We start from the raw sequence: 11,470 nt of genomic DNA, 5'->3' as shown, positions 1-11,470 counted from the left end.
AATAGAATATCGTTCATTTTTACTGGAAAGATTTTGTGGATTCATAAACTGAACATAAGATGCATTCTAATAGGGAAGCTGATAAAATTCCGTTAAGAGGAGCGAACACTGATGAAAAAACCTGATTGCTAAAATTTAGCTCTGCAAAATATAGAGATTGTAAAATAGGTATGGATAAAATAGTTCGACTCAGTTCAAATGTAAATGTCTTTGACAAGGATTGTTTATGATCAAAAATTTTTATTGAGACATATGGAAACATATGATGAGTTAACGGATAGGAATAGTTTTAATGGATGAATTGATAAACAGTCCTTGTCAAAGACAAATGAATTGAATCATCTAACACTTTTAATTGCCTGGCATATCGGCGTAATGCTTAAATTACCTAGTACGCTACAACATGGCTCAAAGGTTTCCAAGCAAAGATTTGGTATTGGATATTTCCAAATAGGAAGCGAAAGATAGCTGTGTCTTCGAATCCTTCATACAGTTATTATCCATTGTAAAATTCTCACAATATCAGCTAATCATTAAATTTTGATATGTCATCTGATATCGAAATGAAACAACTGATGAATTAGTGGCAAATCAGTGCATCAATTCTGTTTGACTGCTTTTGAACTTGCTACAGTAGCCACAATTGTGCATCCTCAAGACTTACAGACATACAAATGTGAAACTCTTTTCTAATGAACCGTTTGATTTGGTCTGGGTCTGCCATTTTTCATAGAAGGACTACAACAGATGATAGGCTTACGACTGGTTCTGAAACTAGCAATTTGTAAACTATTTCCATCATGGTATGCTACATTTCTGCCCTGACATGTAACCTATTAAACTACCCAGTGAACATCTAACGATTTTATATTTCGTATTTTTCAGCGCTTACAGAATCTAGTCGTTCACATGTACCTAGGTTTTTGGCTGGCGACAAAGCTAAAAATCGAGAAGGTTTTATTCCAGGGTACCTCAGACCACCGAAAGACCTTTTCTGTGTGAGTGTTTTTAAGCTGCATTGGCTTGAAGCATGCGATTATCTCTCTAGCTAATTTTTTGCACAGGATGAAGTTAAGACGCGAACAAGCGAATCCTGTGGAGGTTCTGAGACATCAAAAGTTGCTTCAAACTCCTCTTTGCACCAATCTAACTGGTATTTTGAGAATTTTAGTTCTTCCCCAGGATTGATGGCAGATGGAGAAAAGCCGGATATGAAGGAAAAGAAGGTATATACTCTGGGAAACTATAATTCTCAATATTTATATTACATGACGGTCACCTTTCTAATATAATCAACAAGAAATTGAAGTATCACCTCCAAAATTGTGTTAAAACCAGCAAATATATGAATACTGAAATATACGTTCTTGACATTTTCTTATTTTTGATTTTAGTTATTCAGAACGCAGATTTAGTCAAAGAAATCTCATGTATTTCTCATCATTATGAACGATGCCTACGTGTAAATCAGAATGCGCTGTTCGCAAAGAACCTATAGTTCGAGCAGTGCGAAGAAGGAATTATACAGAAGAAGGACAACGTCATGGTCCATTAAGGATCTCAAAAGAAGCCATCGGCTAACAAATTGACCTAACCATCTCTCCCATATTTTCGCATCAGCAATCCTCCTACCGCTCTGTGATGCAGTAGAGACGTGAAGTTATATATCAGCCACGTTAAGAAATCTTTACGCACAAAATGTTTAAACAACCTTTTTTGAAGTTTAGCCGTTTAACGCAAAGTTTAGTCGGAATGTGCAGTTTATACCTTCGAAATCTATTTTATCTTCGAGATCCAGGATATCACCCATCGACACCGAAATATTGATGGTCCGATCAAATAATTGTATTTCAACAGGATACAAACGCCCTGTTGTAGTTAAAATCAATTAGCTGTATTCGCAGCAGTAAATGTTTTGCAGATTATAGTTGATACACGCAAACGTCATCATACTAGACGAAAACTGCCAAGATCGACGACGATCGCTAAGAAAGAAGTGAATGAAAGATGTAGATTGTTTAGCACTACTCTTGATCACAGATTGTGCAGGTATCCGATTGTTATAGAAGAGATCATGCCATTTTCTTGAAGTCGTCTGGATCTGCTTCCAAAAGTATGGAGGCTAGAAACTCAACGAATTTGCCAAGAGGATTTTTTCGGTTGTAATTATCTTTCAACCTGCTGTTGCATAAGTGTTGTTTCGTCTATCAAAATAGGTACTAGTCTGAAGGCGCTTTGTCTAGACCGAGTAGTAGATGGGTTGTAGTAGTTCAATTCAACTCTGTCAGCTACCTACGAATCAACGTTGTACCTTAAGGCTGAGAGTCGGATAAAAGGACACTGAGTTATTTTATTCGATTTTCCTTCACGGAAACGACGTGTTTGCTGAGCTGCTTCGTGTGTTCGTTGGCGTTGTCTAGTTGGGCTTAAATAAATCCAAGAAGATCATACTTACTATTTCGAGAGATGGGAAGCATAGGAAAAAACGGTTTTAACATGAAGAAAAAAGTTCTGAATAAATATCAGCGAAACTATATAATAAGTATATTTTATATTTGTAACACTATGCCCCTATTTTCAGACAATTTCTTTATTGATTAGTGAAGCTAACTCAATAATTATGCGAAATCTTTCAGGCAAAAAAGCCTGACACCGCTTCAGAAGAGTTTTATCTTGATCAGCTTAACCCAGCTTATTCTGATAAGTACATTGAATACTCTGCTGCTTCTGATGTGAGAAAAATTAACTGAGTAATTTGGGGATTTTCTCGTTTTATGGTTCGAAAAACTACGATTTTTGATTTAGTGGCCACCAGAATATTTGCTAAGCAATGAGGAAAAGTGTGCGATTCGATTGTCGCAGATTTTCGGATGGAGAAAGGTAGATGTCACTTTAGAGTTTTCGAAAATGACAGTTAGAATGTAACTTCTTAAAAATGCTATATGTATAATTATGTTAACGAACCTAGCAAACTACTGAGCAATTTTGTTAGCTACACGAATTTCAATTTTTCCGAGATGAAATTTTATCGTGTCGCATGCGGATAAGTAAGATCTTGCCTGTCTTATCCGTCCTAAATAGTCTGTCTTCTCTACTGGTCGTGCAAACTTCAGCACGACTTCAATTTCATTTTTTATTCATCATCCTCCATTAGTTTTTCGATTACGATTACGTTTGAGTGCCATTTCATGATACATAGTGTCATTTTTTCCTGAATTTTGAACTGAACAGCAAAGACACGTAAAAAGGGTCTACCTAATTAGGAATAAACTCTACACTTTGATTCGTTGACCGTCCTACAGGGGCTTCTTTATTAACTACTTGCAATTCCACATTTTTTAAATTATATATTTTAATTAGTTTTGTTCTTTGAACACCATTATTCTAAAAATGTCACTTATTAGGTACCAAAAGCTACAGTAGGTGGTTCAGCAAAATTAAGATAGATAATGTGTTCTGATGCATCATCTAGAATATTTGATAACGTAATCATATGAAAAAGTTGGAAACTCATTTTATCTAGTAGAGCTAGACACATGAAAAGTTTTAAAAAAAGTTAATACTCCTTTCTTGTGGTCTACGTGTTTGTGTGCTTATGGTTTAAGACTTTTATTATTCCTAATTTTATTGACAATTTTCTTTATATAGTGCAAATAGTTGAAGATTTTATCGCTAATTCTTTCAATTTTCTTCTGCCGTAGAAAAATTATAGCTTCTAGCGGTATAATAATTATTTATTAATTTGTTGTTTTTAACTAGAGTGTTAATTACTTTTTATTACTGTTAGCACACTGGTCCGATTGATAAATGGTAATAGATGTAACGATTATAGAATGGTACCAACTTTCTCCTCATATACATCTAAATCGTAACATAAACTCTGGTTCTATAGTTGTATTTTCAATGTAGATATTTTTAATTTCAGGCGATTCGCGTCGTTCGAAATCATCCCCGTGTACGAGTAGTGAACCGTTTAGTTGATTTTGCTCTTGTAGAACCGGATGATGGAGATGATGATAAACCCGGTGAAGATGTCCTAAACTATTCGGAATTTGTCGCTTTGCTGAAAGAAGGAAAGGTAATTTGTTTATCTGAATTCAGAAATAGACAAGAACAGATAAGGGCATCGATCTCGCATACCAAGAATAGCAGTAAAATATTTGCTGTTGACATCTGAGGAATCCTAAAATCCAGTTAGAAAATGGATGCCAGAAGAAGGGAAAGCTTCGTTGATTCGGAGAAATTCATTAAGCAAACTCGTGTAGGCTAGATATTACAACATTAACCGAGTTCTTTGGCCAATGAAGTATAAAAATAGCTTATTTGTTTATATGTTAAGAAATCGCTTATAAATTTCTAAATAAAAATCGCGTTCGCTGTTATTTATGCATACGTAGATGGGCAGTGTAAGCGTTAGCATTAATTTCAATTCATATTCTAGCTGTTCACTTTGTCGTATAGGACATAGTTGCTAACACCTTTTCAATTCAATGGATAGCATGTCCAACACATGTTTTCGGCAAACGTGGTCTTTTAAAAGTTCTCCGATAAACTTAAGAGTATATTAAAAATGTCTTTCGATGAAATTTTCGATGCACACTGCGCTTTGCGAAAAAAAGGGGTAGACGCTTATGTATTAACACAGATTAATATGTAGTCGAGCATTCATTTCGATATCTTTTTCTTTTTTTTTGACACTCTCTTAAGGGTTGTGAGATTCATAGTGATTTCGAGATACTATGAAATACATGCAAGCCATCATGCTCAACTTTGCCTCGGTAAGGCAAACTCCTCACCTTTCTGGGCCAACCTATTTGTGCGAAAGTCGCTTTGGAATTTTTTCTGGTACATAAAGATTGACAACAGTCTGGGCTAAAGATCTTGAAACGCTCCAAGCTATCTTAGGACACCATGGAGAATCATTTCGACGAAGATTTAAGGGCGCTTTATCTACTATGCCTTTTCTAAGGGCAGACCGAAAATTGAGGACAACAAAAAAGTGACAATTTTTAATGTTGATGTCCTTATTGAATAGCGCCAAGCTAAAATAAAAATTAAAAAAAAACAGAATTACAGTCGTAGTTTCAACATTTTCTTTCGTTGCACATGACCCGGAATCACAGATTGTCCTAATCCCAGCTTTTCTCTCATTTTATCCCAGCATTCGTTTTTCTAGCATTCATCATTCATAAAAGTTTCCGGTTTTGCGTGTGGGTTCGGCTATTGTTTGAAAATTTTCATCTTTTTAATAGATGTCATTGAACGCTAATCGAATTGATTCTCATATCTGCGGTCCTGGGATAGCGGTATTGTGTTCTTCTGAGATCTTCACCACGGACATTCTCCAGCCGTTGTGAACCGAAAGAAGCTCCTACCAGGTAGGTCTGGTACAAATTCGCCGATCCAGAAGGGATATTTGTGACTATCTTGGGTATGATTGAGCAATGGCCTTATGAATATCGGACGGCGTTTCTATCATCGTGCTTCCCGTTCACCACTTAAGCGTTCATAGAAAAAAATTACAACCACTCAGCGTGTCTGACCGTTTTCCATCTTACTTTCACCTCCACAGCCATTTTCTGTGGTTTTTTCACTAAGGGTTAAGGAAAAGATTAATAGTTAGTCAAATTTACGCCTCATATCACCTTATTGAAAATTAGTGAGAGTCATTATTTGAACGCTTGTCGGTTACGCTTGTCTGTTCTCTCCTTCTTCATATAGTCAACAGCTTACCTAAGCTCTGTGATTTTAATCTTGTTTTCAGGCTCCTTTACGTAACTTAAAAAATGGTGGTGGATGTGAAGAAAATCTTGTTGATTTCTCCGATGATCTTCCTATCTCCACTTCAAATATGACAACTGATAAACAATAAATATTGCGAGATAGTTGTTTGCCTGAGTCATTGTCGCTTCTAGGTTTATGACTCCGTTTAATTACCTTGCTTTTTACTTTTTTAAAATGTACCCACAAGAAGCTTTACTCTTAAACACTAAGTGAAGCGCTCCATTCAACATATAAGGACTATTAGGAATTCTATAATGTGCACGCGTAAGAGGGAAAAGCGAACGGAATGCATTGTATCTTATGCATTTTTTTCCTTTGCTTTGTTGATCATAGTGACACATAGAAAATGTCGGCTGGCTTTTCCAAAAATCACCTTCTGTTGTCGAAAAATCTGCGGCTCCGTGCGCAACATGGAATTAGGCGTCGTTACATATGAAAAAAATTGAGCGTCGTGCCTTATTTGTCAAGATTTCTTCGTTAATTATACATGTGTCTAAATGTAACGTCGATCTGTTTAAGTTTGATTCATTTAATGAGATTTTGAATGTGTGATAGAATTCTGAATATGGTATGATTAAAACAAAGTCTAGTTAAGGTTTGTGTGTCCACTACTTGATGCTGATAACAATGGAAATTTACGCTAGAATGAAAATTTTCGCTATCATTTACAATATTTGATCTCATGTGACAATAACTGGAGTTATTTCCAGGCTTGCATATTTTTTTACCGGATTCAACTTGGATACTTGCTTAGATGACATCTCTTCACGTGTTTTGCAGATCAACCTTCTTCGTTCCATTTGGTGTTTCTTAACCGTCATGATTGTTTAATGCTTTTTTTGCTAACATATTAAAGCTGCTTAAGAGTGGTTTCCGCTTAAATCCTTTCGTTATTTGAAGTTTTCGTGGTTGTTCGTGAGAGGCAGGACTGGGTTTGAGAACGGTTTACTTGGAGTTATTGCGGTTAGAGTCCTTCAGAAACAGGAATTAGCCGACTGGACGAGAACGATGTAACAGGCCAAGTTTTCGAATGAATTTGAAATTTTATACATGAGTACTACCCTGGAGCTCACACAAGTCGAGAACGTTGATCGAGTCGAATATATAGTTGATCTGATATATGAAGGTTCACAGTTCAAATAGAGCACAACACCTATAAAAGTGCAAATTGTCTTGTTCGTTGTAAACAAATTACCATATCATAGCGACAAAGAAGCATTGTGAAGTCGTTGAAAAGTGATATACAGGAAATGAGTATGGCACACATTTTAATCGGTTCATCTCTAGGATCTTTGCCTTACTATTTTCGTGTGTGTGGATGGCTGATCCTTCTAAAACAGCATTCATATTCATATATAGCACTAGTCTCAGGACAGCCTTCTACAGTATTCCATTCACGTAGTAATGCATTGTTGATGGACTTTAGTCTTGAACCTGAGTAGGTCTGGATATCTGGGAGTTCGTCGTGTAGTATTGTGCCATCATTTTGGAATAACATTCCAAATTATCGACAGCATTACCTTTGTTTTTCATGTTGTGTTTCACTGAAAATTTCTCTATTTTCGTGTTTTAAGCTTTATACTAACACTTCATTATCATTGATATTGGTGATTCACTCAAAAATGACTCAAAATCATAACCGCAAACAGAAGAGAGTGAGAAGAGTAGGGATGGCGTGGATTCTTTATGATAAAATAATGCATAAAAATTCCCACACCATCGCACACTTTTGGAAATTTGGAATTACAAAGCATGGACGAAACGAGCTTGTGTCGTGCATGGTAGTAATGTTACAGAAAATGTAAATATGACAGAAATTTCAGCACTTTTTCCTTCAATACTCGTCGCTTTGTTTCTATGAGATCACACTACCTAGCCAATATTAGTATTTGCTCAGTTTTCCTTCTTTAAACAAACACGAGGTTGTTAAATAATTTTTATTTATTCAAATTTTTATTTAATTTTATTGCATAAATAAAAATTATTTGACAACCTCGTGTTTGTTTGAAGAAGGAAAAAACTAACCAATATTGAACAATGCCGAGGTTAAAGGACATTTGGTCTTGGAAGTTACTGTGAATGTTTTTAAGTGTAACATCGGATGTTATATTTTATTGCAGGGTCACAATTTAGTTAAAAATATTATTCGAAGTGCATTTGCACGTGATGCAGTGGTTCATTTCGTGATGCAATGGTTCATTTAGTGAAGTCCGGTAAAGGCTTTTTCAATAATTGCAGTGCTGTGGTACATTCTGTTCTTCTGTCATTGTGCCTCTTGCAGTATTGTTTTATTTACTAATCTCTCTAATTTTTCGTTCAGGATGAATGAATTCGTATATGAAATACATATGAATATCCCATACGAAGAATGGTAATTTAATGTTTCTTCACGTCGAAATCTACTATCGTTTCGCTACGGATTAGAATGTGAGCAATGTTATTTTTTCTTTTCTGTTTTTCTTTCTTTTGTTCTACAGTCTTCATGTTTTGCGTTTTCTCAATGAGTTGCTCTTTTTTTCTTTTTTTGAAAACTGTGTTATTCTGATATGGGATCCTTTCTGATTTCCTCTCTTTTTCTGTGAAGCACAAGTTGTTATCCTATGCATTTGCATAAATGTACCTTAAGGGAATTATTTGTAGCATAGATACAGGGTTCTAATAGTTGTTAGATGGTTTGTCTATTAGTGACATATTCTATGTGGGAGCAGCTTGAACGATATGCTTTGATTTCGCTTTTCCGACTGTTTCTCTAAACGGACGGAGTTCTTTGCGATACCTTTTCTACTTATTCGATAGTTTTCCCAACATAATCTTTCTATATGATTCGTTTAAAACAATCTTCTCCACGCATCATCATTTGCAGAAGCAAGTTTTGGCGCTTTCGTTGTTTCTGATGCTAATTATTTGCATGTTCTACAATTGGAGTGACAAAGAGATTGTTTCTTGTCAGTAGAAGATTAAAATGCGTGCTCATCAAATTGGTTCCATGAAAAAAATTTCATGTTCCTGTCTTTTATCCTAACGGTTTTCTACGGATGTTGTAAACGCAATGCTAAGAAAAGTTTATTGAGCTGTCTAGAATTTACTATTTACACTTTTCACGCACAATTTGCAGCGTATACCACGTGACGCGTATATTTTACTGTTTTTAATACCTGTTCAAGGTTTAGTTCAAGGTGAATGCATTCCATTTTATTTTTGCACGATCCGATATCATACTTATCATATTGTGCGCATCCCAGCACTTCTTACATTCGATTCGTTTTCTCGCATTCGTCATCGACGAAGGGTGTCTGGAATTTTGCATGCAACGTCGACTCTGCTTTTGCATTTTTGACTTTATTTACGAACGTCGTTGAATACTGGTCGAATGAATTCTCCCTCGATTCCTGTGACAGCCGTGCTAAGACGTCGTCATTCCTCCATCATAGGCAGTTGCCTGTTTTTTTTTTGGACTGGAAGGAGGCGTCAGGTCATGGACAAGTCTGGGACCAATTTTTCGATCGCGAAAGCATAAAAGGTTTGATGTGCCCGTGGCGGTATCAAATTAGTGCTTATGTCATGAAAAGTCGTCGTGGTGAACAGTATTATTACCACTGTTCAATCCGACCCAATTTTTATGTTCTCTACAGTTAATGAAGGAATCCTTTCTCTTAATCGAAAACGCAAGTTATCGATAGTTAACTATAACTAAGGGAAGAAATGCATGCATGTAAGAATTGCGTATGCAATGTAATAGTTGTTAATCGTGGGTAAGGGTGACAATTTGAATGCAGAAATGTTATTTCAATGTGGAATATTTAAATTGTACACTTGTAAACTGGACGTTGTAAAGTTTAACACAACGGTCAAAATTTCAATAAAGAGTTGCGATTATAAGCGTCAATAATTATTTCTAAACACGCTCTGTAAAATTACACTGATCAACCTACACTCTGTGAACACCGAATCACTACGAAGAAATTTCCTTAATGATTTACGTCCCTGTCTTATCAAAAAGGTATCCCTTAGTGTCAAAATTCAGTACTGAAGTACAGTTAAGACATCTATGCACATTCTCGATCAATAGCAATCTCTGTTCTGGGTGCTGTTTTCAACAGCAACACTCTCATTGTTGAACAAACATGTCTGAACAACAGTTTTTTATTTTATAATATATTAAGTATGGATAATAGGTTTTGCGTGTTGTGACATCTGGATTGTACAAGCTATCGATTGAATATAAGAAGTGCAGTAGAAATACCAGTACGAAAAATAAACCAATCGAAAAGGTAAATGCACTATGAGCCATCCACTTTGACTCTTCAGGCATGCATTGCATCCAATGCAGCCAGGTATTATGTGCTAGTGAAAGAGATTGGCATGTTTTAAGTTTACTCAGTTCGAAGCTGTTATCTTTATCAATACACGCATACGATCAATAGAAAAACAAGGCCACTTTTAGAAACTTTAATCTTGAAAGATTAAGATGCACGATCCGTGATTGATCAATAAGACTAACTTGACACTAGTAATACTGACAAGATGTTAATTTGATCAATTACTATTTTGTTTTTATTTTATCATACAGATCAGCCTATTCACTTTTTAGTTACTATAAAATCGTTGATACCGAAATGAAGAAAGGACGCGCGTATGTGGAGTAGTTAGCAGTAGCTCTGGAATACACAATATGGATTTCACACACTCCCTGTGTCCACCAAGCCCTCCATCGATCCGGTTTCATCAAATTGGTACCAGGGAGGATATTTACAAAAATAAAAACACTGAATTAACATATCGATAGGCCACCACAAGTCATTGCATAGGCCACATAAGTGCATTCAATCACCTCTACGATATCTGATGAAGTCGAATGCATAGCGCATCCCTCAGGGATTGATCAACATCGACTGTTATATCCTTTGTTCTTCATCCTTATGAAATAACTGGTAACTTTTTTCAAAGGTGTTAAAAATTCAATGATTATATTTTTATCGCTGTTTTGATTTGTTAGGAACGTTTTGTGACAATACGATTGTTTCTATCAAGTTCTAAGTGGAAATCATATGGGCACTATAAAGATAGCGAAGCAATGGAGGAGAGAGGTAACTATAAGAAAAGTACCAGAAAGGAAAATGGAATGAAGGTTTAGAAACATGTTTTCATGTTTCACTATAGTCGTTGAAGACCTACGTAAAATTTAGAATTAAGGTCACGATGAATAAATCATTCCAGAAGTCTTAAATATTTGTCACATTATAAGCCTCTCTTGTCGTATTGATCGCTTCATAGGTAGCTTAAGGTTTCGTTTCAAATCACACTACACTGGCCTCAGGGCTGGATTTCATATAGCCCTTTCCGTTTCTATTCCACTACCAAGTTCTCTGCTCTCCTTTACAACTCTTAAGTCTATTTTCTATATTTTTGCTTTTCTTTCCGTTTTCTGACATTACTCTTGTCCCTCTATTTCACTGTTTTCTTTTAATTTCATTTCCTATCTTTTATTCATTTCTTTGCTTCACTGATTGAGGAATTTTGACTGAGCTCTGTATATACAACATTAAGCATGCCTGATTTCTTTCTTAAGAACTTATCCATTTAACTATTTATTTAGAATTCGTTTTTTTTTGTTATTTTTCTGCTATAAACCTAATGCGCAGCATTATTAAACAGTATATTGAAGGGCCCACGGATCTCCATTCAC

The 11,470-nt window shown here is 35.7% G+C and overlaps 1 protein-coding gene across 1 annotated transcript; it reads left to right on the top strand.

Annotated features, from left to right (window-relative positions):
* Positions 1-375: 375 nt before the first annotated feature.
* On the top strand, positions 376-5,872 carry LOC309798580 (uncharacterized protein; the record flags this gene model as incomplete). The annotated part of the gene is made up of 7 exons (XM_082646708.1): positions 376-433; positions 886-998; positions 1,065-1,226; positions 2,637-2,732; positions 2,806-2,880; positions 3,926-4,078; positions 5,765-5,872. 7 exons carry the CDS (start codon positions 376-378, stop codon positions 5,870-5,872), a joined length of 765 nt encoding a protein of 254 aa, XP_082502834.1.
* Positions 5,873-11,470: the final 5,598 nt, after the last annotated feature.

Source organism: Mesoplodon mirus (genome assembly GCF_964341445.2).
Source record: "Mesoplodon mirus genome assembly, contig: HAP1_SCAFFOLD_4327, whole genome shotgun sequence".
NCBI lineage: Eukaryota > Metazoa > Chordata > Mammalia > Artiodactyla > Ziphiidae > Mesoplodon > Mesoplodon mirus.
Note: the sequence above shows the minus strand (reverse complement) of the source record. Positions and strands in the feature narration are given on the sequence as shown.